Source organism: Physcomitrium patens, chromosome 16 (genome assembly GCF_059467195.1).
Source record: "Physcomitrium patens ecotype Gransden chromosome 16, ASM5946719v1, whole genome shotgun sequence".
In the NCBI taxonomy this organism is placed as follows: domain Eukaryota; kingdom Viridiplantae; phylum Streptophyta; class Bryopsida; order Funariales; family Funariaceae; genus Physcomitrium; species Physcomitrium patens.
Genome location: NC_143425.1, coordinates 10,925,351 through 10,953,332, shown reverse-complemented (window position 1 = coordinate 10,953,332; position 27,982 = coordinate 10,925,351). Strand labels below are relative to the sequence as shown.

General features: G+C 42.1%; 3 protein-coding genes and 1 long non-coding RNA gene across 13 annotated transcripts; 2 read left to right on the top strand and 2 right to left on the bottom strand.

Annotated features, from left to right (window-relative positions):
* The first annotated feature begins 239 nt into the window (after positions 1–239).
* LOC112293926 (uncharacterized) lies at positions 240–3,403 on the top strand. 2 transcript variants are annotated; one of them, XM_024543919.3, is made up of 5 exons: positions 240–828; positions 1,038–1,261; positions 1,423–1,685; positions 2,098–2,283; positions 2,468–3,403. In XM_024543919.3, exons 2-5 carry the CDS (start codon positions 1,072–1,074, stop codon positions 2,846–2,848), a joined length of 1,020 nt encoding a protein of 339 aa, XP_024399687.1. In that variant the 5' UTR covers positions 240–828; positions 1,038–1,071; the 3' UTR covers positions 2,849–3,403. The 2 variants fall into 2 exon arrangements, with proteins under 2 accessions (XP_024399687.1, XP_024399686.1); XM_024543918.3 differs by having other exon boundaries at positions 700–828; positions 970–1,261.
* Positions 3,404–14,832: 11,429 nt separating this feature from the next.
* On the bottom strand, positions 14,833–19,804 carry LOC149987650 (uncharacterized). 8 transcript variants are annotated; one of them, XR_016507120.1, is made up of 4 exons: positions 19,131–19,693; positions 17,336–18,945; positions 15,962–16,449; positions 14,833–15,182 (listed from the first exon to the last, which is right to left on the bottom strand). XR_016507120.1 is itself a non-coding variant. In XM_090256975.1 (4 exons), the coding sequence occupies exons 1-3, from the start codon at positions 17,635–17,637 to the stop codon at positions 16,394–16,396; spliced, it is 210 nt and encodes a 69-aa protein (XP_090113101.1). In that variant the 5' UTR covers positions 17,638–17,737; the 3' UTR covers positions 15,191–16,128. The 8 variants fall into 8 exon arrangements, 6 of the variants coding, with proteins under 6 accessions (XP_090113099.1, XP_090113098.1, XP_090113101.1 ...); XM_090256975.1 differs by lacking the exons at positions 14,833–15,182; positions 19,131–19,693 and having other exon boundaries at positions 15,191–16,128; positions 16,394–16,449; positions 17,336–17,447; positions 17,596–17,737; XM_090256976.1 differs by lacking the exons at positions 14,833–15,182; positions 19,131–19,693 and having other exon boundaries at positions 15,191–16,103; positions 16,394–16,449; positions 17,336–17,447; positions 17,596–17,737.
* On the top strand, positions 19,619–23,677 carry LOC149987649 (uncharacterized). The gene is made up of 2 exons (XR_016507122.1): positions 19,619–19,752; positions 20,033–23,677. It is a non-coding gene; the product is annotated as an uncharacterized LOC149987649 (long non-coding RNA).
* On the bottom strand, positions 20,194–26,599 carry LOC112293841 (protein STRUBBELIG-RECEPTOR FAMILY 7). Of its 2 annotated transcripts, none has more exons than XM_024543749.3 (16): positions 26,125–26,599; positions 25,650–25,923; positions 25,171–25,303; positions 24,963–25,037; positions 24,759–24,824; positions 24,447–24,518; positions 24,069–24,143; positions 23,850–23,924; positions 23,603–23,677; positions 23,414–23,476; positions 22,847–23,148; positions 22,643–22,720; positions 21,847–22,538; positions 21,558–21,697; positions 21,263–21,419; positions 20,194–21,089 (listed from the first exon to the last, which is right to left on the bottom strand). In XM_024543749.3, the coding sequence occupies exons 2-16, from the start codon at positions 25,813–25,815 to the stop codon at positions 20,937–20,939; spliced, it is 2,322 nt and encodes a 773-aa protein (XP_024399517.1). In that variant the 5' UTR covers positions 25,816–25,923; positions 26,125–26,599; the 3' UTR covers positions 20,194–20,936. The 2 variants fall into 2 exon arrangements, with proteins under 2 accessions (XP_024399517.1, XP_090113097.1); XM_090256971.1 differs by having other exon boundaries at positions 26,097–26,595.
* Between the last annotated feature and the right edge of the window lie 1,383 nt (positions 26,600–27,982).

The following is a 27,982-nucleotide window of genomic DNA, read 5'->3' as shown; positions in this document are numbered from 1 at the left end:
ATACGGTTTAACAAATATGGCGAAAAAATACTAAAAATCCAGAAATCCTTAAAAGTAAAAGGATATATAAATATAATAAAAATTGCAGAAATATCAAATAGGCGCCCATTGAATCATCAACACTTTTTCCATTATGAAATAGAATCGAAAAACACTTGAATCTGGACACTGCAGCGAGTCCTAAGAGCAAGCCAAGTGTAAAGAAGAGAACAGCTTGTTCCAAGCCTAACCGTCGCAGAGCCAGCGAGCACTCGCCACACCAAAATATGCCTCAAGCAAGCAAATTAGCACCTTGCTCTCTAACCCTCCTCCATAGCTAGGCCACGTCTCACACAAACGGTACTCACACTAACCCGGGCTTAAATTGGTAGCAGTGTGTTCATCTCGTTTTTCTGCCTCACAGTTTAGAGAGGTTTTTTTGTTTTGTTTTGTTTTGTTTGTTTGTTTGCTTTTTCTTTTTCTTTTTCTTTTTCCGGCTAGGTTTGCTTGCAGTATGTGGTATGGTTTTTCCATGGAGGGCTTCGTGTCGATTTAGCCCTAGCCCTGCGGAGTTTTATTTTGAAAGAGGGTGGATGAGAGTGGGCCATGGGGCGGAGCACGTGAAATCGACGGAAACGGAAGGTTATGGCACAGTGATAATTTGTGAGCGCCTCCTCGTGTCCTTGAAACTTGACACTGTGTGAAGCCCTAAGAGCAAGCCAAGTGTGAAGGAAAGAGCAGCAGCCTATTCCAAGCCTAAAAGCCACAGAGAAAAGCCAGCTAAGCGGCCACATCGAAGTCTGCCTCAAGCAAACAAGTGCCTGTTCCTCCAACCATCTCCCCCAATAGGTATAGAGGCTCTCTCACACAAGCGACAGTCATACCATCTTACGCTTAACTTAGGACAAAGGGTTTTTATCTTGTTTTTAGTTTTTTCTGCTTTTGGGGTGCTTCACAGTTTTCAGATACCCTCCCTTTGTTCACTCGCAGAACACGATTTTTATCTTTTGATGGGGGGGTTTGTGATCGAATTCTGAAGTTGTGGGCTTCATGTGAAGCGGGAGAGAGTGCGAGAGTGGATACGAGTGGGGCATGGGGCGAGAGTACGTGAAATCTCCGGAGATGGGTGGTGATGGAATTGACATGATTTGCGAGCGCCTTTCGCGTCTGCCGGATCTCTATCTCCCGCACGCTTTGGCCACGCGGGCCGAGTCCGTCACGCAAATTGAGCGCAAGGACCATCTTACGAGCCTTCTGCGCCGAGACGCCGCTGTGTTTTTAGGTTCGGTCCATTGGATTTGCTGAATCCAGTATATTTAGTTTCGTTTTCTGTCCGAGTAATATTTGTCCAAGACTGGTGGTTGGTTTTCTTGAGAAGGATTAGGGGCGTTTATGGTTGCGCGTTTGATTTTTATCTTATTTTAAAATCTTTGTGTGCGGCAGAACGCTACGGGAAGAGTTTGAATTCTGTTGAGCTGCAAGAATTTGAGGCTCTTCAAGATGACTATGAGGTGAACTGGCATTTGAAGGACCTGAGAAGCTCTATGAATCCGAGCGCCGAGGACCAGCGATCGCGAGCAGCGATAGTGCAGAACCGGAGGTTGGCATACATGAATCGGTTAGTTCAGGATGGCCAATATTTTTCCGAAGACTCGATGCGGATGCGGTCCCCGCTGATTCATTACGAGCACGTCGGACAATTCCAGGTACGGCAATTTCAAACAATCTTCAAAAGCGATTCAATATGGAAAATTCGACTAGGTCACGAGAAATTTAGACTTCGAGTAGGCGCGAATTCACACAAATGTCACACGAAAACGCTAACATGTTACTAAATTAGAATTTGCAGAACTTGAGCATTTATGTGTGATGCTTCTGCTCATATGACTGGTGAAAGATTTCGCCTGTCAGTTCAGTGTGTTGAAAGTATTTCCTTCATTGCTGGATGTTAGGTTATGAATTTTAGGCATGATTTTTTGGACCAGAACTTCGCATATTTCAAGTACATGTGTATTTCTCCAAATCTCTTGATTCTAACTTTTTCTGTAGCTAAATGTTTTTGCGTCACGGGTAGTTTGACCTTGCAAGTGCTGTAATCTCCATTTGGAGGATTGGCAGGATCCGGCAATTCGGGATCCAGCAGTCAGACCAGGGGAGCGTTTTTCTGATACTCTGATTCGACGCTCAGAGGAGGCTTACATACAAGAGCGTTTGCGGGAAGAGAGAGTAGCAGCAGGAATACCAGTTGAGGAACCTGTTGAAGAAACAATCGAGGAGGACGAATCCGATTTCGAAGAAGAATACGTAAGCATTTTTTGACCTGTTGACGTATACTTTTGGAATACTTAATGTATCTTAATCGAATATGTTATTCATTTCCTATCCTTTCAGCTTACGTCCAAGTGGATTGATTGGTTAATGCACAATCTTTTAAGAAACCACCATTGAGTGTTGCTTAACTGTCACATATGGATTAATTTCCCCCCAGGACACAGAGTCGGAAGACGAGGAGGAGAGTCCACAGAGAGCACAGGAAAATGTACCTGATTCAAGAGCAAGCCATGGTACAGACTCTCAGGGTCAAATTTCTCAGGATGAGTTTCCAGGTGAAACTTCAAATGAAGAGGCTCCTCAACCGTCGGAGAGCATGGAAGCTGAGGAGACAGCACCAAGTTCTCAATATCTATCTCCTGCAGAATTGGGTGATAAGATGGAGGACCTCACCAGGGTGATGCAGGAGAAATTTTTGTCCGGGATGGACAGTGAATATGTAGATTATGAACGAATTGATAACGATGCAGCACTTGATGATGATTGGATGCCAGAAATCACTAGAGATGCTGAGGATAAGTACTTTGATGAAGACTGAGGCTTGTTATACCATACAACATGCCCTCTGGGATTTTCTTTTACCTCTGCCTCAGCCTGGTACCTTCTTACAAATGTGTAGGAATCTGAAGCTTGAGAGGTTCTGTTGACGGCTCCTTTCTTGGTAGGCTTGGCGGTTTCATGATCGAGGTCTGAAGATATTGTTCATCTGGTGATTCTCTCACTTGTTCATACTCATGGGAGGACCTGATGAAAGGGAACAGTATCATTATATGCCATTGGCATGGTAAAGCTGCAGGATATTTGGTACGAGTACCTCCCTTCGTAAGAAAAAATATATATACACACACACAAACAAAAAAAAAACCAAAAAAGAACAAAAAAAAAAAAAAAAAAAAAGAAAAAAAAACTGATGTGATCAGGAGGGTCTTTCCGAGACAAGTTTGGAAGCAGAGTGGAAGTTCAATTAGACACGTGAGCTAAAGTATCCCTTCTAGAATCACTCATCTTGTGCTATATGTACATGTCTACAGTCTATGATTTCCATCATGTAGATTGTGTGGACCCTTCACTTCAAATCCCTTTCAGTCCACTATGTTCTGACTCGACGCGCACCTCGATTTCCCAGTCTTGTGTACATGGATTGTCTTCCCGAACCTTGTTCATTTTATATGATTTGATGTGGTTGGAAGGGTGCAACTGGTCTGAACCTTAAACCCTAAACCTTGGGTGATAGGAATCGTGAAGAAAGTTTCAATGCAACTTGTTGAATTAGGTTGAGGTTATGGAGCCTAACCACTAAATGCCACATTGTGATAGGATTTCAGCCTTCGAGTTACCGAACACTGAATATTTTTCAGCAATTTCTTCATTTTTTGATGTTTAACTTGTACATGGTTGTATCAACAAGATATGGTATTAAAATATGCTATAATTGTGGACTTGCAAATTAAGTGATGTAACTTTTTGAATGAAATATAGTATTACAATTTGTTTGTATTGATCACATTTGATGAGATGAACAATACTGTGGATTTTTAAAATGTGCACTAGTATAGTTGCATAGACTTTGTTGTAGGTTTGTCTTCCCAAGAGTTCATTTTGTAAATTTCAGTTTATGCAGTGTGATTGAAGATTTTCAATGGCTGAAATGGCCTTTTAACTCTATTGAAGAGAAGAATGGAAGGGAGGGGTGAGAGAGCTGCAAGGGCTGAGGATGTGGTAGGATTGAAGATAAAGTGTGCATGTGGATACGAAAAAGCCATCCAATGAAGACTACAACCTTTCAGCTGTAGAGATGTAGCTCAGATAGTAGAGCAAAGCAGATGGTAGAGCAGACTGAAAGCAGAGTGGTGGAGAAAATAGTACTGGGGACATGACCCTTTGATTAGGTCTAGCACTAAATCACAAAATATAGTACAACAAATCTTTCATCCTCTAAAATCAGTGTACACAGTCAGTTATGACTATTAGTCCATGAGAAGTATAATTGGCTGATCACTACAAGCCACTTACCTACTAAAACATGGTTACAAAGAAATTAGGGTACTAATACAAAAGATCTAATAGCAATGACATAGGGCGTTATTTCCTCCCTCGAGAATCAGTGTCCAAAAAACTAGCTAAGATCCCACCTAAGTAGTAATCCCAATCAAACTAGAGCCATGTTTTGAAATAGATATGGCCCCAAAGAAATCAACATCAATCAAACACCTTCACAACTTAGCCAATGTTGCCGCACAATCAAAGTCCAATCTTGATATGCTATAGATTATCTTTTCTTCTGAGGAGCATCAACTTATTGAGGCAATCCGTGACTAAATGATGCAATTCATAGCCATCGGCTATGATGCAAGCATCAATCCAAGACAATTAGCCTTGGCACAATGGGCTATCTTAATGCTTCATTACACATTAGAGACTTGCACCTTAGTAGGCAGCGGCTTCTTTAAAGTCACATTTTCCAATAAAGAAGGTATATAGCACACCTTCAATACTTTGCTTACTCATGAACGTAAGAAAGTATCCTTCACCTTGTGGACCTTGTTATTTTCAACAAAAAAATACAGAGACATATAGGTTTCTTGCATATCTAGTTTAAGTCTTGTTCTTAGGACTCAGCCATTACATGCAATAAGAATCCTGCCTTAGGATCAAAGCCTTTTAATTGGAAGAGGTACTATTTATAGAAGAATCATCCTTCTACTTGAACAAAATAGGAGAACCAAGAGTCAAACTCAAAGTTTCAAACATAGCCAAACTATCATCCAAGATCAGTTTATCAGGATTGTCCTTAGAATCTTCTTTCATACACAAAATCATTGTATTGGGGCACTCAAACCAATATTCTAAGTGCTAAGCTTTTGAACACCAAGCTTTAGAGTGCAAGTTAAGATTGATCAACCATAAAAAATATAGATAGGAATTTCGTAGAGAACAAAGAATGCACAACCACAAACCACAATAAATTCCACAAAATATATAGAATTGGAAAAAAAGACAACCTAATTAGTCCAACCTACAATTGGCAATATCAAGTACTAGGAGAGACCCTCCTCACAACACCATGCAAGGACACTAAGCTAACTTGACTTCATCAACGACAAATAAGTTCAAATTAGTGGTAACACAAGAAAGGAACTCATACCTTGAACTCTTTCGTCCCATGCATATAATCTTCATTGCTATGAAACTGCTACAAGACAAGGGAGAGACATCTATCAACAACCAAACTTGATTGATAAGGAGAATCAAGACATCTTTAGAGAGGAGTATCCACTTAAATCACCTGAACCAACCTCACATTATACATTATACAAAGAAATTCTAGTTTATTTGGAAAAAAAACCAATATGAAAAATTCCACGTTCAATCTAAACTAACATGTACAAACCTCAAGGAATTTATAAATGATAAAAAAAAAAAAAAAAAAAAAAAAAAAACCATCAAACCATGGCACTACTAGAAGACTTTATTTATACTGTGCTATTTACCCTGCAATCCAACATCTAGACCACACATTGTAGGATATTTTTCATATTCTTCATGTGTTAGGGACATAGTCCTTAGACCTTTCTAGAGACAAGTTTCTAGAACCTTCTAGAAAGAAGTCTCTAGAAACTTCAAGAAGATTCCTTGAATATTCTCTTAGAATATTCTTCAAAGATTCCCTAAAGATTTCCTTAGAAGGCTCTAGAAGATTCTTAGAATATTCTAGTAGATTCTAGGAAGTTACTTGAGAAGCTTCCTAGCTCTTGGGTAGTTGCTCGAGAAGCTTCATAGTTCTTGGGAAGCTTCTTGATGCGCTTCCTTAGAACCATAGGCCAGTAATATATATAGGAGTCGAGGCTGAAGAGTTCTTCAGTCTCGACAACACATCTCTTGGAGTTCTAGCTCACCTTTCTGGTGTTGTTCTTGTACTCATCTGTTTAATCTAGTTCTGCCACTTCTTCTTGAACTTCTTGTTAGATTTCAAGTCTGTATTTTGTGTCCGTGACAGTTTGTCGAGACTACCTTTATCTTAATATCAGAGCTGAATCCTTCTTGTTTGAGAGCGGATTACCCCTCTTCTTGAAGGTATTCTAGCGCTTTAGGGGTTGCGGGTTACCTTCTTCTAAACTGATATTTTCTCAATCACAATATCAGAGCTTAGTTCTTTGAAGCAGAGAGTGGACTATCCCTTTCCTTGGAGATACTTGAGCGTTCTAAGGGTTGCGGATTACCCTCTCTTGGACTGATATTAATTCCTTCTTTTTGTTTAGCATAGCTAGTAGAAAAGACTGTTAACATCGATTTCAGAGCTTTGCCTTCTTGATAGAGTGCGGATTATCCCTCTTCTCGAAAGCATTGAGGTATTTTTAGAGGTTGCGGATTACCCTCTTCTAAAACTGAAATCGTTTAGTGTTTTTTTTCCTTTTCTCCGAGTAGGTTTTAGTGACAGGTAGTGCTACAATTTTCTCCAAGAGACTTAGCAATTTCTTCTTCTCTCAAAATTTTAATCCATCTATTCTCTAAATATGGAAGTAGACCAGGTCATAGACAGTGCATCTCCACAAGTAGACAATAGAGTGGCAACTCTTGCAGATCTTCAAGCTCTTATGAATAGTGTACGAAAGGAGATTGCATTTCTTCGCAATCCAAGTAAAGAACCTCAAATTGATCTAGTGACCGAAGAAGCTAGACGCGAAATTCATAGCCTACAACAAGAGATTATTCGATTGAGAGAAGCAAGACATGTGTCACATACGACCCCTATAGATACTTCAAAGATTAGTACGAAAGAACCAAAAGCGAGTATGCTAGACAAGTTTGACGGAATAAGAGCTAACTTCCGAGGTTTTGTGCAATAAGTACGGCTTTACCTACGCCTATACCCTTCTCGTTATCCGAATGGATTTACCCAGGTTGCTTTCATAGGTACTCTTCTATCAGGAAATGCTCGCTCTTGGTTTGCTCCACTATTGGAGAAGGATTCTCCAATATTGTACGACCTAGAGGCTTTCATAGAGAGACTTACTGCTGCGTTTGGAGATAGCGATCGAGAAAGAGTGGCTGAAAGAAAGATACAAAATCTGCGACAAGGATCACGTTCTGCTGCAATCTATGCTGCAGAATTTCAACAGCTTATATGTGATCTTGATTAGAATGATAAGGCGTTCATGACACGATTTCGATATGGACTGAGAGATGATGTCAAGAACTTATTGATCACCATGCCTAAGGTGGATACTTTAGAAGAACTTATATCTCAGGCAATTATTTGTGACAACCGCCTCTTTGAATTACGACAAGAAAGACGATCAAGCTGGAGAAATGATGGAGCATTTGCTACATTTTCAAAAGGTCCAGAGAATCACTCCACAGATCCTGAACCCATGCAAATTGATGCGGTACGTTTCAAACCCCTCACAGTTGAGGAAAGGAAGCGACGGTTTGAACAAAACTTGTGTTTATATTGCGGAGAAGTGGGCCATAAAGCTGTAGATTGTCGGAAGAAACAGAAGCCTCAAATAACAAGACTCAGGAGTACAAGCATGCAGGAAAACAAGGACGCCCAGCTACAATAGGGACCGTGCGGCTGGACATCTCAACATCCAAAATTAATCAAGGTCCCTTTCTCTCAGCTCAATCTTCAGATTGTTTTATGGTACCTTTACATCTGGGTATTCAAGAACTACAAGTCGATGCTTTATTAGACTCGGGTGCATCCACTTACTTTATAGATGAAGAGTTTGCCAAGCTTCACAATATTTCTCTTGTAAAGAAACTTAAGCCTGTCCATGTAGAAGTCATAGATGGACGACCATTGTCTTCGGGCAATGTTATCCATGAAACTAAACCATTGAAGGTACGTCTTGAAAACCATGAGAGCAGTATTGTGTTTAATGTTATCAAGACCCCTTCATATCCTATCATTTTGGGACTATCTTGGCTTGATAGATATAATCCATTGATAGATTGGAAGTTGCGGAAAGTGATATTTCCAACAAACTCCTTGAAGGTGGAATCTGCTAAGACAATGTCTAGAAACAAATCCTTGTTTATAGGTGCAAGGGCTTTCATGAAGGAAGCCAAGCAAAATATACCTCTTGTCATCTTTGCAACTCCGACTCGAGAAGATGCAACTCCGACTTTGGTTATTCCAAAGCAGTATGAAGAATTCAAAGATGTCTTTGAAAAGAAGAATGCTGATATGCTGCCAGAGCATCGATCCTATGACTGTGCCATTGAATTGCAAGAAGGAGCACAACCACCTTTTGGATCAATCTACAATTTGTCGCAGACGGAGTTGACTGAGTTGCGGAAGTACATTGATGAGAATCTAGCCAAGAACTTCATCCGTCATTCGAAGTCGCCAGTTGGGGCACCAATCTTATTTGTGAAGAAGAAAGATGGCTCACTACGGATGTGCGTGGACTATCGAGGTCTCAACAAGGTGACAAAAAAGAATCGCTACCCACTGCTTTTGATCTCTGGTCTTCTAGAACAACTTGGGCGTGCAAGGATCTTTACAAAGATTGACCTAAGGGGAGCTTACAACCTTGTGCGAATCAAGGAAGGAGATGAATGGAAGACAACTTTTCGAACAAGGTATGGCCATTTTGAATACAATGTCATGCCATTTGGTCTTACTAATGCTCCAGCGGTCTTTCAACACATGATGAATGACATCTTTCGAGAGCATCTAGACGATTTTGTTGTCATCTATCTAGATGATATTTTGATATTTTCTAAGAACGAGGAAGAACATGAGAAGCACGTTCGTCTGGTACTCAAAAAACTACGGGAGCAAGGACTCTATGCCAAATTGGAGAAGTGCTTATTTCACCAAACTGAGATGGAGTTTTTGGGATTCATCGCGACTACGGAAGGCTTGAAGATGGATCCAAAGAAGGTGGAAGCAATCATGTCTTGGGAAGTTCCGAAGACGGTTAGGGACGTATAATGTTTTCTTGGATTTGCTAACTACTATCCGATCTTCATCAAGAATTATTCTCAAGTTGCTGCCCCCCTTACTCGGTTAACGTGTAAGGACAAGCTCGAATGGGGACCTATCGCAGAAAAAGTATTCCAAGATTTGAAGATGGTATTTACTACAGCTCCAATCTTGGTACATCCGGACTTTACAAAGGCCTTTTATTTGGAGACAGATGCTTCGGATTTTGCTTTGGAAGCTGTACTTTCACAGATGGGCGTAGATGAGAAGCTCCATCCAATTGCGTTCTATTCTCAAAAATTCTGTGCTGCTGAGATCAACTATGAGATCCACGATAAGGAACTCCTTGCTATAGTAGATTCTTTCCAAGAGTGGCGCCACTTTCTCGAAGGAACTGCACATCCAGTGACCGTATATACGGATCACAAGAATTTGGAGTATTTTATGTTGGCTCGGGTTTTGAATCGGCGTCAAGCTCGGTGGAGTATGTCGCTATCCAGGTTCAACTTTCTTATTACTTATCGGCCTGGGAAGCAACAAGGGTTGTCCGATGCATTATCAAGGAGATCATATCTCGTGCCAAAGGCTGGAGATGCAGCATTTGATCAACAGTGCACGACATTGTTGAAGCCAGAGAAATTTCGGCTCAACGCAGCTATTGTACCAATTGATGCTGACTTCCTCGATCAGGTACGGGCCGCAACCATTGAAGATTCTCTAGCCCTTGATATCAAGCAACATGCTAGTGATGATAAATTCAAGATGGAAGGAGATCTAGTATATTTCGAAGAGCGGTTGTATATCCCAAAAGGGCCAACACGACTCCGAATTCTTCAATCTCGTCATGACTTTCCAACTGCGGGACATTTTGGATTCAATAAGACCTTAGAACTTATTTCCCGCGATTTCTGGTGGCCTCAAATGTGGAAGGATGTGAAAGATTTTGTTGTATCTTGTGACATTTGTTTAAGATCCAAAAACCCTCGACATCGGCCTTATGGACTTCTACAGCCATTGCCTATTCCGCGCCGACCATGGTCTTCGGTTTCCATGGACTTTATTACGGATCTACCACCATCGAATTCATTTGATAGCATTTTTGTTATCGTAGACCGGCTTACAAAGATGGCGCATTTTATCCCTTGCAAGAAGACATCGTCAAGCGAAGACACAGCAAGACTCTTTCTTGATAATGTGTATCGATATCATGGTCTACCAGATGATATTGTATCGGATCGAGGAACCCAGTTTGTGTCAAAGTTTTGGAAATCTCTTTTTAAAATATTGAAGGTGGATATCAAGCTTTCTTCGGCATTTCATCCTCAAACGGACGGCCAAACAGAACGGGTGAATCAAGTTTTAGAGCAATATTTACGTTGCACCATCAACTATCAACAAGATGATTGGACCGCATATCTACCGCTAGCCGAGTTTGCATATAACAACACCCTTCATGCGTCAACTCAACAAACGCCATTCTTTTCCAATTATGGATACCATCCGAAGCTTGACTTATGGAGTTTGTCAACGATTAACAATCCGGCAGCTGAAGGATTGGTGAAGGAGCTTTCGCAGCTTCAAACTACATTGAAGCTTCAATTGCAAACTGCCCAAGAATCTTACAAGGCGTCCGCGGACAAATTTCGAAATCAGGCACCTAAATTCACGATTGGAGATAAAGTTTGGCTGCTTCGACGAAATATTAAGACCAAGCGGCCATGTGACAAATTGGACTATCGGAGATTGGGACCATTTGTTATCCAGAAGCAGATCAATCCTGTAGCGTATCGTTTGGAGTTACCAGCTACTATGAAGGTACATCCTGTCTTTCATGTTTCTTTGTTGGAGCCTTATCGAGAATCGTCTTTTCTTAGAAGAGTACAATGTCCACCACCTAGCATAGAAATAGAGAACCACGAAGAATACGAGGTGGAAAAGGTCCTAGATTCACGGCAAAGACGGGGTAAATTAGAATACTTTGTGCATTGGAGCGGTTACGATATTAATGAACGAACATGGGAGCCGGCCGAAAATCTCGCGAATACGTCGCAAAAGGTACAGGAGTTTCATCGATGATATCCTGAGAAACCCAAGCCGATTCGACGATAGCTTCTTACTGAAGCTTGCTCATCCAGAAAACAGAAAAGAGGAGAGAGCACCATCAAAATCTATAGTTGATGTAGTCATTCTCTCCAAGATAGCGTAGAACTTTGTTAGTAGCCCAAGTTTGTTCTTATTGTTTTAGCCTTTGAATATGGATAGCCAAGATACTACACTTGTCATGTCATCTCAAGCAAGTAGCTCACGAAGACGACCGCGAGATGAAGAACTGCCTACACCACAACGACGTCGAAGGATTCCGAGCAACAGATCGCTGGTGATTGTATTTGAGGTCGAGCCTGCCTACAATGGTCAGCCAGAAGGAGTGTTTGCAGGACAATTTCACAATGAAGACACGGAGGTTCATGCTTGGTCAGAAGTTGAAGGCATGGGCCACTACCGTTGGCTTCAAGGACCATTGAATCACTTGCCTCGTGAACAACAATTGGAGTTCATAGCAGAGGTTATGCGACAGATCTTCATTTTCTTGCGTTGGTATTGACTGACAATAACATTGCTTCTCGGAGACCTCGAAGCTAAAGGAGGAGGTGATGTTAGGGACATAGTCCTTAGACCTTTCTAGAGACAAGTTTCTAGAACCTTCTAAAAAGAAGTTTCTAGAAACTTCTAGAAGATTCCTTGAATATTCTCTTAGAGTATTCTTTAAAGATTTCCTAAAGATTCTTTAAAGATTCTCTAAAGATTCCCTTAGAAGGCTCTAGAAGATTCTTAGAATATTCTAGTAGATTCTAGGAAGTTACTTTAGAAGCTTCCTAGCTCTTGGATAGTTGCTCGAGAAGCTTCATAGTTCTTGGAAAGCTTCTTGATGCGCTTCCTTAGAACCATAGGCCAGTAGTATATATAGGAGTCGAGGCTGAAGAGTTCTTCAGTCTCGACAACACATCTCTTGGAGTTCTAGCTCACCTTTCTAGTGTTGTTCTTGTACTCATCTGTTTAATCTAGTTCTGCCACTTCTTCTTGAACTTCTTGTTAGATTTCAAGTCTATATTTTGTGTCCGTGACATCATGACAGCAAGAAAAAAAAATTACAAGATCCTTATTGACATTAGCACTTCAAGGAACCAAGTCATTGTTTATACATAGGTATCTATTCTAAAGAATCACACAAAATAGTCTCATACATAAGCAACAATACTCATCCTTTCAGAGACTACAATGGTATTCTTGAAGATAGTCATTAATACATACAACACCAAGAAGCTATTAAAAAAATGACAAGATGTGATATGGAGATACCAATGGCAGTAAAACAACAATAGAGTGATATACTACATCTATGTAGTATTTAATCCAATCACCTCAAGCACAATGAAACTTAGAAAATCAGAGCGGTACATTTGGACCCTCATGCATAGTGCCCTATGTGAATTTGCATTGATCACATAGAAAGAAACATTGATGCCATTCCTAGCACAAGCTAAGACAGCCATACAAGCACTCTTGGATAAAAGTCAATTTGGAGAAGACATATCTCTCCCTTAGACTAAAGGAAAATAAAGCAAAATCTACTACATCACTGATAAAGGAATAAGGGGGACAGATAGAACACACTACTCTAAAGGAGGGTGTCAACCATAGTACCATCATCTTTAAATGATGGAAGATAACATTGTTCTTACTTCTCTCAATGTCAAGTTATTTAAACAAAGTATTTAGGATGTAAGAAAACACACCAAAATTTATAATTTATTTCAAAAAACCCAACTTCAATCCAATATCATTCTCATACATGAACATCACTACAACATAGACAATTATATGCAATAAATAAGCCAATTCTAATTCAAATGAAGCAAAAGTTTTTGAAACAATGTAACATACTCCATAGAAGAAAGATAGATAATTAGGAGGCACGGCCATCTTGATATCACACAAACTCTCCAACCGTATTTGAAATTATGAAAAAATTATAGAATTCCATGTCTAATTCATAATCATTGAAGAAAATAGAAAATTGATTGAAATATTGCATATATACACTCCAAACACAACAAGACAGACTTCAATTATGAAGTATATTAGGCCAATATTATGTCTTCTAATTATCTTAGATTGTAGTTGGAGACTTCAATATGACAGAACTAAAATTGGATAGGACTATGAAATTTAACATATCCAACATAAGTCAAAGAGAATAAGTAATTTGAACCAATTTTACTATGTAGTTCAGCATCCTTGACATGTTCCACGTGGATTCATATCAATAAATCTGAATCAAAAGATTCACATGGCAAAAACAAAATCTTATACCCAACTAGTCCCAAATTGACAGATTTTATACAAGCTTCATAAGTAGGGAGGGTTAAATGGCATCTAGTCACAAATTGCATATATATTAGACCATTTAGCCTCATTCTTCTTGATCCAATTTGTAGAGAGGTAGAAGCTAAATAAGGCCCACTTTGACTAAGACCACATGTATGAAGCAAAAACAAATGAAAAATTCACAATGGCATAGAAAGATGCAATAGATAATACAAACCTTAAAATCCCAAGAAAGAAAGTTGGGATGGCACTTGAATAGATACGAAGAATAAGCATTACATTAAAAATAAATAAAAATAAAAATAAAATTAAACCTTGTATATAAGTCAATTCCATACAATTGAAGAAGTAAAAAGTCACTTCCAAAGAAATTGGATAGACTCAAAATCTTGGGCAAATCTCAATAAGGCCCAAGCTTCTTTGAAAGAAGTCAAAAGGAAAAAATAAGAAGAAACAAAAAATAAAATTACAACATTGAAGAACAAAGTAGACAATAGATGCTCAAAGGAATTTTTTGAATTCTACAAAATAAAAATACAAAAGCCAGTATTAGAGAATTAGTCACTACTAATAGTAGAAGCTTGACAACACAAGCCAAAATAGTCAATCACATCTACTAATTCTATACAACCTTATATACAAACGACCCAAGGATCAAAAACAATCAAGTGCTGCATGGTCGTTACCTACAAAGCATACTAAGGAAGATCACATACAGATAAAATAAAGAGCTCCTCACCTCCATCTCCATATTGGACGTATACAAGGCTATAAAATACCTCCCAAAAAATAAAGCTACAAGAAAAGACCATTCTCACAAAATTCTTCATTAAAATATAGAACATGGTGGACTAAAACATCATTATATTCATCAACATTGCTTTTAACAAAAGATGCTTTCACAAAATCCTCAATAACAGGCTAATTAGCTTCCTATCAAAAGGAAGAACAACATCAAACATAAAGAATTACCACCCTATTATGGTGCTGACAACCACATACATGTTGACAACCAAAGTCCTCACCAATAGATTCCAATCATTGCTACCAACTTGCACCCACCTCACACAAATATGATAGGGATTTTTGAAAGAATGGATGAAATGGACAATGGCACTCTACCAAAATGTCCATTCAACCATCCTTACGAATGAACAAAATAGTCAAAAATTCACACTTCAAAGATTGGTTAGACAAAGATGTCCATTAATACCTTACTTATACCTCTTCATATTGGATATGTTGTCATACATGATAAATGACTCCACCTATGTAATAGATGGTTTTTGTTTCCTAAATGGCAACACAATCTACAACCAATGCTTTGCAAAGAACATGGCCCTCTACCTCAAAAGAGCCCTAGATAACATACAACACACTTTTGAGGTACTTGAGCTTTTTTATGCAACCTCAAGATTATTGGTCAATTGAAACAAAGCAAGAGCACTATGAATTAACAATGATCCACAACCATGGAACTGGAGGGAGGACAAGATCCACAACCATGGACCTGGAGGGAGGACAAGGGCCTCATGTGGCTCCTCCAAGGCACCTACATCAAATACTTTGGCATGAAATAGTCTAGCATGAAAATAGTCCATCATGAAAAAAAATGTAGTTATGCAACAAATCTGCGAAAAACTAGCACAGTGGTCAAACAAGAAACTCTCTTCCAATTGGACTACTTGTATCAAATCAGGTCGTATTCAAGAGCATATGATATTTGGCTTCATGCAGCATTATCCAACAAAAGGTCCTAACAAAGATAAGAGCCATTTTTTGGAACTTTGTATGGACAAGCCACCTGGACAAGAAGATAAGGGCCAAAGTGGCATAGGACACAGTAATTGCCCCGATAGCCTAAGACAGGATTAGGGTATTCAACCCACTGGGCCAAACGAGAGCATTCTTGGCCAAAATAATATTAAGAGCCCTAGTCTTAGAAGAAGAACCTTGGAAATCCCTCATCTTGCACAAGATCAAGAACACACAACTTTGCATGGACAAAGATTGGAGCGAACATTTTGGTTGGCTATTCATGGCCCTCAAAATACAACTTCAAGGCTCAAACCTTTGGCAAGCAATACAGATGGCTTGGTTGACGATCCAAAAAAAACTTACCAAAGCTCTTATCAACACATGCCAAAAAGATGCAACAATCTCTATTCTTGAAAACAAAAATCACCCCAGACGATAACATCAACTTGGAAGTAGAAGCCAAATTGAGGTTTTGCACATAGTTCATCAATGGGATCAATAGGGTGGAAGAAATATGGGATGGCTACTAACACAATTGGTAGACCGACCAAACATTAAGACAAGATCACTCACCAATTTTTTTGAAGATCAAACATAAAGGCCCTCCCATTTCCCGACAGCCCTTCTTCGATAAGAGATAGTTACATAGCGAGGAGGGCAGACTTATGTTGAGCCAAGCGTGGAAAGAGGCCATACAACAACATTCAATCGACACCTGGGCGATCAAAATCATAGCCGCCCTACGAGCAATTCGTAGGTCTCAGGTCGACGACAGATGCAACGTTCAATTTTTTGCACATCACAATGCGAAAAGCAAACGAGGCCACATTCCCGAATTCAACTACAACAATCAAATTCTAATGCAACAAGCAGATATGGCCTCATATGCACAACAATACTACCAAGACCTCTACAGCAGAGACCCAATGGTTGAGAACAATAATTTCTAGATTTTGAAAAAGCTTACGATCGGATCAACTGGAGATTCTCAAAAGCAGCACTTACTCAGATTGGATTCTCCAATTCCTGGATAAATATAGTCATGGCCCTCAACAAGGAAGCTGCAGCCACGATCACGATGAATGGACAAAATGGCCCCTTATTCAAAATAGAGAGATCGGTTTGCCAGGGATGCCCCTTGGCACCATACCTCTTTTTATTCGTAGCAGATGTCCTGAGGTACATGCTGGACGACCCCAAATGGCAAGTACAAGGACTCACACTATCGGACAACTCATCCCTAAACAATCAAATGTTCGCAGATGACACTGCACTGTTCCTAAAAGGATCCCCGGAAAACCTCACAAGAGCAATGCGAGCTCTGACTCGGTTTTGTGAAGCCTATGGGGCAAAGATCAACTGGTACAAAATTTGTGCGATCTGGGCATCTTAACACGAACGCAGCTGGAATTGGGGAGAAGATCTAAACTTAATTTGGAAAACTACAGGCCAATCCGTCAAGTACTTTGGCTTCCATATAGGTTTTTGATTACCAGCGGAAGAACGGGGAAATAAGGTAGTACAACAAATTACCAAACAGCTGGTAAAGTGGGGATCCAAAAAGCTGTCCCTAGCTGGAAGATTACTAGCAATCAACCAGGTTATACTTGCTTCCATGTGGTACCTAGTTTCATGCTCCAGAAACTAAGATATATATCCAGATCCGTGCTATGATCAGAAACTATCTATGGGGTGGGATAACAAGTGGCAAAGTAAGGGCTAAGGTCAAATGGGACACGATAATCCAACTAATGACACAAGGAGGACTCAAGATAATTGGCCCCGCCACAAAAGCTAGGGCACTTCTAGCAAAATTGATTGCTAGGGGGCTTACTCCTGGTCTAGAACCATGGAAAATCATGGTTAGACATAGAATAGAAGCAATCAGGTTCAAACAAAACGGACAGTGATATCCGAGTCAACATTGGGTGATAGGAAGCAACTTACAAGTATGCCCACAAGGATCTGATTTGTGGAGAAGCGCCAGTGCAGCATGGAGCAGCATACAACACGGCTTATCAACTCTTCCACCACTATACAAAATCCTTCGCCAACCGATCTGTGGCAACCCCAGAATAGTAGATGTTGAGCAGAAAATGTTAGGCTAAGACAAAAAGGACCGATTCATTCAATGATCGAGAAAAGGCGTACACTCATTCTTAGACAAATGGGATGACAATAGACGCGACTGGTACACAACCACCTGCCTCCAACAGAGAACGGGAAGCTAGCGTGCAGACCTCCAGCATTACCAGCTCCAGGATTGCATCCCTTGGAATCCAAACTCGGCACCCCCTTACTCCTCACGTGATTGGTGGACGCCCGACATCAGAAACACTACAATAGAAATATTTCACATTCACGGAATAGAAGAGGGTAAACTCCGAGGAATCAAATACGTCGTCCTTCCCTCAGAAGAACTAGGATTGGTATATGAAGAACAACTACAGATCGGAACCACGGAACTGCAAAGGGTTCGCATAGCTATCAAAAACGAACATCAAGTAGTCATCGGATTCAACCCCACCAGCCCCGTCCGCTGCCCCCAGACACCCTGGATAGCTGGAAAACGCCCAATACAAGCCCTCACGTTCGACTCAGCGGAATTGGAATGGCCGCGTCAATAACACCACAGACCAAGCTCTATATACAACTATACATCACAACGAAGCTACCAACTCGGCATCACCGGACGGATGGCTCCCCTCAAAAGAAAACACATACTTCGACAACACAACTTCAATGATACACAATGCCAATAATTCTATAAGAAGCTCTGGCACCCCTGGCTCCCCAAGAAAGTGGCAGCCATGCAGTGGCTCACCCTCGCGGAAGGCCTCCCAATGGGTCACTGGCGAAGGGTAATGCAACTAGACCCCTCTTGCAAACTGTGCAACATAGGAGAAAGCGAAACCATCCAACATGCATTCTGGGACTGTCCGGCCATCCACCTAGCGTGGACACGCTACAATACACTACGACGAATGGCTTCTCGCAGCAAACTACAAGACTGGAAGGAGAGGCTATACGACAAACTGGATCCAACTATTTTAGAAAACGAGAAACCACTCACTACAACTGTCCGCATCTCCAACGAAACGCCATGATTCCTACTCAAGTCACTAATAAAATGGAACATATGGTGTGCCAAATGCAGTTTTGACAGAGACCGGGAATCATTTCATATCGGCCAGGTTCTCTATAAAGCTTGGAGGACCACAGTACATATTGGGATCGAAGCATGGCGAGAATTACATCGCCATCCTACACCTTCCAATGAATATCAACAAAAAACAGCGCTATTCATGAAGATCTGGACCGAGGACAACATATTCGCCACTCAAGAACCATTCACTTGGAAAATGATCCCACCACCGACATTCATCTCGCTAGAGCTAGCCGTTCATCCCCACCAGAATGCACCGGAGCTTCGACCGATCCCTCATCCAGCCCTACGCACCGCAATAGACGCACTATTCAACAATCCCGTACCAAGGACGCCAGCGACGCCCAACATCTGGACAAACTGAATCAGGAGAACAGATAGCGAAGAGGTCCTGTATTGCATAGAGATAGAAAACATCAGAGAAGCATACAGAGACGAACTAAGACAACGCAACCAACAAGAACAAGAATAACCCCAACACACAATCCGCCAACGCCTCCGACAACATGTCCAGCAAGACAGCCACGGGTCCCACATAAAAAATTGCATGCAAATTTTTGTAGCCCTTGCACATACCGATATGGAAGACTCTGATCTTTTTCGATTAATCGACGGTGTGTTCGCCACGAGAGCTACATGGACACAACTGTTGGAGCAAGATGCAAGACAGCAAGAAACTACACACAACGACAACTATTCCAGCTCGGAAACGACGTCTTAGGGTTCCAATAGAGAGTCAGTCGCTATAGCAGCCATAGTAACATACAGTTCCACACCCATAGGAGACACAAACACACTAACACACAAACAAACAGGGCAGCATCGTCAAGTTTACAACTTAGCAAGTGATCATCTGGAACACAACGCAACAAGTGGCAACAGAAAACAGTAAATAGACAGCAATACAGTTAGGATTTCAGGAACAAACAAGCAGTAGTGCTGCAGTCCAGGCCCTCGGGGCCCCACCGAGGGTGCAGAATTCGAAACAAGCGTGAAAAGCGCGGAATTGTCCGAAACTTTAGTATTTTACTGTGGTGCAGAGTTGGGCTTAGTTGGCTAGAGCACCCGATTAGTGAGCGGGAGGTCCTGACTTCAACTCTCAGTGGAAGCATCAACCATTATTTTGTCCGTAGTGAGGGGGAGTCGAAGATGAAAACTAGAGTTTTATTCAGGGTCGCCTTGCGCCTCACCAGTGCAGGTCCGTCATCCCTCCGCACTCACTCACACTGCATCACCTCCACGCACCGCATTTCCCCTTCTTGCATGCACGTCGAGGTGTTGATTGGAAAACCATTGGGATCGAACATTTTTAGGAAATTTCTAGTGTTGATTTTGCACTTCTGTAAACTGTAGAGTGTATGCATGACTGGCAGAATTAGTTCTCAGTTAACTCCGTAGTTAACAATTCCTTTTTTTTTCATGTTCGTTTCTGTTTATTTAATTGTTATCTTACCTCTTCATCAAAAAAATGTGTGCAGTGGAAGAGTATTAATTGGACTCCCCATAATATTCAGGAAAAATATTTCCAAAAAAATGTATTCATGTACACGTATGTACATATTACTTTGAAGATCAAAAAGGTTTTAAAAAACATCTCCACAACAGTAAATGTATTCAAAATAGATCTGCAAAGTAAAAATCAAATTGAAGTTTGCAAGAGTGTTGCGCTCAGGAGCACACATTCCCACTAGTTAAATATATAATTGATGGTATTGAGGTTCGGAATGGTACAAAATCATCGAACTTCAATGACATCACAACAGAGTGCAGACTCTAATTGCAGTTCTAAGCTCTAGATACTTTATCTGTAAGGAGGCTTCAAAACACTAACTGAGCAGAACCACACAAGCTAATGCTTCTCTTTCAATATCAAAATTACAACTTGAACAGATACGATGTTCCATCCATTGGTTCCTTGTCGAAATAAAAATAACCATTGCACAATAATGTGGACTGCTGGTGGTTTTACTAACCTCCAGAAAAGAATCGAGGTTGCTACTTTCAGTAACACAAACGGTCGAACGAGCGAGAAAAAATGCGCCAAGTAACCGAAAGGTTTGACTCCGTTGCCTACTGTGCAAAGCAGATTTCGGAGCACGGCATTCTTACTCCAAACGCCCTGATACTCTACAGAACCCTCTTTTTATTAAAAACACAACAAGAATCTCTGAGAAAAGCTCTGGCATGCGCAGAATCTGTGACAAGTTTTCTTCAAAGCCTTCGGAAGAGCCGAGGTCAGAAAACCTGGCAATGCGTAACATCAGAAACATTTGTTCATGTAGTCACCACTTTCAAAAACAATCAAGTTACAGGGGAATCGATGCGTGCCGAAAGTACTGATCACCGAAGCTTGCCATTCGGAATTCTCTCTGTTGCAGGAAGTTAGTCGTATTCCTGAATGTCAGACGGAGAGGAAGGGCCCATATCGGAAGCAGCTCCACTGGATCGGCGCTTGATGCTCAGCGTGGCGCGCTGCATGAGGCGTACCAGCGATTGTACCACTTCAGACATGGGAGGTCGGAATTCGGGTTCAGGCTGCACCCAAAAATATAAAACCAACCAGCGCATGAGTCAGATGGATTGGGAGACCGAATGACAATCTTGTATTGATGGAAGAGATGGTAAGTTCTATGGCAGATGTGAGTAAGTTATGATTCATAGATGAGAAATTCATGGAACAGCAAAGAGGGAATTCGTAAGTGACGCACCTGGACACATAAGGCAACAATATCAGCGAGTCGGGAGAGGGACTTGGCGGGATAGACACCCTCCAGCGCTGGATCCACCATCCGTGCCAATGCGTCGATGTCGTGTAGTTGGGGGGTTGCCCAGCGCACCAGGGATTGCTCTGACCTTGGCCTTGAGCTGCAAGCAATCGAGATTGCACGAAGAATGATTCAGAAGATCAGTGAAATACATATGGAAGTAGTACATGGATTCCTTAAACCAAGTGAATGAAACATAAAAGGTTCGATCTAGTGAGAGGTTAACATTAAAGTGAACCTGTCCAAAGGCTGGCGCCCAGTCAGAAGCTCCAGCATCACAACGCCGAAGCTGTAAACGTCGCTCTTCACTGTGTAAGTTCCTGACATGGAGTATTCTGGAGCGCTGTATCCGACGGAGCCCAACAATTGCGCAGAAGCCTGGTTTTTAATATCAAGGTAACTAGTCAACAAACTTGCTAGAAAGTAACTGATTGTTTGTCCTGCATTCTTAGGAACCATTCGAAGACATGACTTAAGCAAATAACAACATCTGTAGAGCATGTGAGTGGATTGAGAAGGGTACAGACCTGCCGTTCGACGCCAGATGGAGCGAAAGCGGCCAAGCCACAATCCGAAACGTGTGGGTTAAGCTCATCATCCAACAGAATGTTGGCAGCCTTAAAGTTGCGGTGGACGACAGGCGGAGAACACACTTCGTGCAGATACTCAAGAGCTCGGGCTGCACCCAAGGCGATCTTAACACGCATATTCCACGACAAGCCCTTAGTGTTCTCTTCGGTGCCATGGAGCAGATCATAGAGCGTCCCGCGGCTGATGTACTTGTAGACCAGCAGCCGCTGGTCATGCTCCGCGCAGTACCCCACTAGCTCCGCTGCGTGGGCGTGCTGCAGGTGCGCCAGGCCCTCCACCACGCTTAAGAAGTCGTCCTCGTTCTGGATCATAGAGCCAGCCTTTGGGTCCAGCTTCTTCACCGCCAGGATCTGGCCGTCCGGCATGTCGGCGCGGTAAACGCACCCCATGCGTCCCTCGCCGAGCAAGTTGTTCGGGGAAAAGCTGTCAGTGGCCGCCTGAAGATCTGCCACGGAGAAAGCTGTAGCTGCAATGTTGCGCGGCTTGGTGACCTTGCTCCCTCCACCAGTAGCTTTCGACTTGGCTACGGGATCTTCTCCCTTGAACGCTGGCGGCACTTTGAGCGCCTTCACTGGCGGTGTGGCCTTGAGGATCTTCTTCGGTTCTTCCGTTTTCGTCACTAGAGTCTCTGCAAGACCGATTCCAAACTTAACCCTTGCGTCTAACCTGAGGAAAAGCATACCTAGTGCATGAATCCAAAATCTATTTCATTTAGACTGGATGATTTCTCACCTGGTTCAAAAATCTTGGCCTTAGATGTCTTTTCTTTACCAACCTTGCGGGGCTTGTCTGCACCAAAACTTGTCTTCTCTGCACCATCCCAGAAAAGAGAACAATCAATAAGTTGTGAACATTTATCAGACAATGAATTGTAAAGTGTTAGGAGAGGTACATGCAGTAATTTACGATTGGACCAAGTTTCCAAACAAAATGGACCTGTTTTGGTTGGAAACAGAGGTGGAAACCGGAAACTACGCCGGTTGCTGTGGTTACTAGCCTCGACATCCGGCTTTTTAGTGCGCTTCGAGCGTTTACGGATGGCGAGGAACCACACGGCGATGATGATAGCAGCGAGCACCAGGACGATTACCACGACAATGCCAGCAATTCTAGGACCAGTTAAGAAGCTTGATGAACCAGATGGGGCACTAGGTGGGTTGGCTCTGCGCCTCGGAGGTGGCGGCGCAGTGTATGGAGGTGGAGGAGGAGCATTTTTGCTGATAGCGGTGCCATCAGTTCTGCAAGCAACAATTCATAATTCAATACCATCGATATACTTTAGTATATGGAGAAAATTACGGAGAGGTAGGAAATTCATGATTGCTTTTGAGATCAGTGAGCAGGCCCTTCTTTCATAGTGTTCGAACAGAGCGAAGGGCCTCAAACTCTCAGACTACACATTTACACAATAGTAAAATGATTTATAATAGAAATCATGAAGAAGCTGCCATTCATCCTAAAGTTCCAGCATAAAAACCAACGAGGTATGATTGTTCATTATACCTGAGATTCCTTGGTTTGAAGTTCGGTGGTAGATACCCCGTGATCTGGTTATTAGAGACGTCACTGTCGCAAGCAAGACATCGAGATGGTCGGGCTATAGCAATTGAGAGGAAAGGAAACAGAATAATTGATGTGATAAATGCAGCACAAATTCCAAAAGAAACTACAGAGATTCAGTCATATACTCACAAGGTGTCTAGCAGTGGCATGAGATTAGCCAAGGAAGTTGGTAGTTGGCCGGTAAGCTTATTGTTTTGCAAGTACCTAGGCACAAAACAGTTGATCTATTTCAGTTCAACAACAAATTAATTGTTGACCTGAACCAGGTCGGATAGAAAACACCGTACTCGTATCATGAAAACGCTCCTGCAGTCGAGGGTAGCATTCGCTACAATGCAAAGTACACATTGAGGGATCAATTCTACAAGGTACTCACAAAAACTGAAGGCTCGCCATATTGTCACCTATCTGTCCAGGAATCGATCCAGAAATCTCGTTGTTGGAAATATCGCTGCATGCAGATAGGAGCTTGTTAAACTCTCCAACTCAAAGAAAAACAGGTGAATCCATTAAACTGTCTGCAGATTTTGAGCGACAAGTAACTTCTGACGAGCAGAAACAAGCGTCAATCAACAAACTCTTGACAATGACTTACAAGGTGACCACGTTCACCAGTTTCGTAAAAATCTGGCCGTTAAGTGTACCATCCAGCTTGTTATTGTTGAATTTACTGCCATGAAACAATTTCAAACTCAATCAACTAAAACGAACTGAGGCGTAAAAGATTGAAAACGATTGAATATAAAAGACTAGTTTAAATATAAAACGTCACTACATACGTAACCACATGCAAGACAAGCAACAAAAACCAGCCTCTTATATGTGATGTTTACTGTAGAATACCTATCAATTCAATAAGTTCTCTACATAAAAAACGTAGTAGCTAAACAATCGATTATCAGCGGTTTTGAAGTGAATTAGATTCAACCAGTTTTCAATATCCTTCTTTTCATTCTGTGTCAGAACAACTTACATGCTTTTTAAACCAGGGCAGTCATAAAGTCCGTAAGGGAAGCTATCCTTGAACTGGTTGTTCGACAGGTTTCTACAAGAGCGCAATTAAACACATGAGAGCTGAACCCCACTAGCAACCTAGCAGTAATATATAATCCAAGACCTACAGAAAAATTTCCATCTCCAACACACATACAATGATGCATACCAACAGGAAATTACGCCTAATAAAGAATACTACTGCAACTTTTTTACTCCTTAATTTTACCGGAATGAATCAAGCTTAATTATAAACCTGGTCATTAATTTGAAATAAAAGACGGTGACTTACATATCAGTCAGTTTGGAAGGAAACAACGCAGGGACAGAGGAATCAAAATTGTTCCCACTAAGATCGCTGCATCAAAACAAACACAGAACCAAAGGAAAAGATTACTCATCAATCACAACTTATACTCGCTACTAGCAAAACTTTAAAAGAAAAGAAGAAAAGAAAAGAATGGATTCAATAAGGCCAAAGGCACACGCTGCTTACAGCGTAGTGAGGCGCGAAAACTTTTGTATTACCCATCCCTCGACCTTCCCATTCAAGCCAAGATTGGATAGCTTGCTGCAGCAACCGAAACAATCAATAATCAATAATCAGACTAAGCTGCCACAAACTGGTCTTGTCAACTGTCTTTCATACTGCATTAGTTCAATAGTGTGGTTAACTTAATGGAGAGGGAGGTCAGTGAGCTCACATGGAGGAGACAAAACCGCCGTCACAAGTAATCCCCAGCCAATTGTTACCACAGGGATCACCGGCGCTTTGCACCCAGTTGGTAAGCCTCGGATTGTTATTCATGTCAGTGAACATAAAATTCAATGTACTTACTGTCCATTCCCACAATTACCACCAACAAGTCAGAAAACCGCCTCTTCAAATTCTTCTGCGCTTAATACCAGTATCGTAACCTAATTCAGTGACCTAATCTAAGGTGAAACGATATGCAAGGCTCCCGACTCTCTCGACCTACATATCGCTTAATGAGAGAGATGCTTCCATGTGTAATTCCAAGACAACTCTTTGTCGTCGCGTAGCTACCAAGCCCGAAATAATTCAAGTAGAACTGCACATCACATCAACAGAATAAAACAAGACCCAAGAAGAGCTTCTCAATAAGGGATAGCGGTGGAGCATCCGGGAGGTAAAGGAGCACGAGATTTAAGAGGATCCTACCATCATTTGGATCAGTGGCTCCATCAACAAGAGAAGCGCACAAAAGTGCCACAAGCGTATACAAAACGGCTCCTGCTGCTGCCATTTCTCTCTTCCCAGAACTCCTCCCGATTATGATTCCATCCTGCTTCTTCGGGATTGCTCCCTTCGCCGCCAACTCAGTCATTGAGGCGCCAGTCTTACGATCCAGAAACCACGCAACGCTCCAGACCTGCCCTTCGCACAGTTATTCCTCCGCTCTCCGCTCTAAGCCACTGGCCACAGTCCCTCAAGTCTGCACTCAATGGTAACACCCGCCACATTCATCATCACCATCCGTCCAAAACCTCAACGCAAAATCTCCCCATCTTCTGCGACGACTTCAACCAGCGCAAAACACACACTCACTCCTCTCCACCACTCCAGTCCCATTAACACCAATCCGACAAAAACTGATCACTCACTCACTCGCTCACTCGCTCACTCGCTCACTCACCGAGCAAGCGATCAACGAGCAGCCCGGACAGCGCGACGAGGCGAAGAGGAGCCCACGGGGAGCCAAGGCGTAGTCCTAGAGATGGGACGAGACCACAAGGAACGCTAGCAGCGAGGAAACAGGCGAAGGCATCGGAAACAAGAGGCATCAGCTGCGAATAGTAACCCCCCGCATGGGAGCAACTCACATACAGCAGTTGAGCTGTTCCAGTAACATAACTCCCGAGCATGGGCTCTAGTCCCTCAGATTCATTGCTCGGCCCATCCCATCCCCAGTTTCCACTCTTTCTGCCAGCTTCTGTCAGTCGTTCCTTGGGGTGCCGTGACAGAGAAACTCATGGGGCACATGTGTGGATGCCGTTCCATGCCGTCCAGCTCCCAGTTTAGGTGACGGAGATTTGGCGTAATTGCAGTACTCAGTGTCGAGCAGCCAGTCTGGCCGATGGAGAATGTGGGATTTCTACTGCTCAAAGGGGGCTGTTTGAATTGGTATGCGCCCCACTATTAATAATGGCTTAAAAGGTGGAACGCCGCGGCTGCCTCGATGCCTCCATTGGATAAGGAGGCTGCCCTTTCTGGGATCCCGAGTCATCAATAGCGTGTGTCTGCCAACATGATCGCGCTGACAGGTACATGTGGAGGTCTTCACTTCCGATTATCCCTACCAGGTATTCGTTTGTAGCCCTTACCGCTCTCCGTGTTCGATGTTGTGCTCAGGAGATTAGGGTTCTCCACTCCAGAACTATGCCCTTCGGCGCCCATTCTCATGCCCATCCCCTGCCCCATCTGCGAGGCAACCTTGATCCCATTACGACGTGAAAGTCCTTCACAAACAACAGTGTTTAAAGGAATCACCTAGAAGTCATTGTGTAGGAGCTTGGTGGGCGATCTAATTGCAATCAAGGACCGCCCAGTCGCTACCATTTAACGCCATCCTCCGACCTGGGACTCGCGTTGTTTGTGGAGGACTTTCACGCCGTAATGAGATCACTAGTTCTGTTTGCAGAAGCAAAACAGAGATCACAACCGAAATTACATGGCAAGGTTGAGATCTTACCGACTGTAGCTACGACAGGTAATTTTTAGAAGTGTTAGAATCGTGTGTGAAAAATGGTCAGAGTCGCAACTCTACCTGAAGGGAAAACCTAGCACGGAGATAACGACTCTCAGATATTACAAAATAAAGAAATAAAGGTCAGGGCCTCGTTTTTCATGTTCAACAAATTTTTAGCGGTGGCGTTTAATTTAGGGCGAATGAAACAAGATTTTTTACGCTTGTCAAGAGCATTTGGGACTTTCTCTTTGATTTTCAGAAAATAGTAACTGTCTGCATGCTTTGTTAGAATATAATGTTAAAAGATAATGTTAAATAAGGTTGGGAAGTTCAGTATTGAGTTTCAACATCTGTTAGACTTGTGCTTAGGCTTTTAATCCATCCGCGACACATCTTCAGAAACCAGTTGCCATAAGCTGCTTTCAGGCCTTGTCGGAACCATTGTCGAACAAAGACGAGGACTTTCGGGGTTCCTTCGCTCCCCATGGCTCAACATGACATGAGTCTCACTCACCAACCCTCTTCCAAATCCCAATATTTGTCCCAAATACGCAGGCTCCCTGTCACATGGTTTGGCGCTTGGCAGACTGCCCAATCAACTCGAATCGCAATTTTGATCCCTCATATTAATGTACTTCCTGCAGGAGTTCCGCTCTTTTCGAACCCATTTTAAAGCAAACTGATCATCTTCGTCCCACAAAATCTTCAATATACAAATAACTCTATTAGCTAAACGATCTAAACTTCATTTCAAATAACTCAAACAACTATATCGAATAGCATTCCAACTCAAATTTTTTACCGT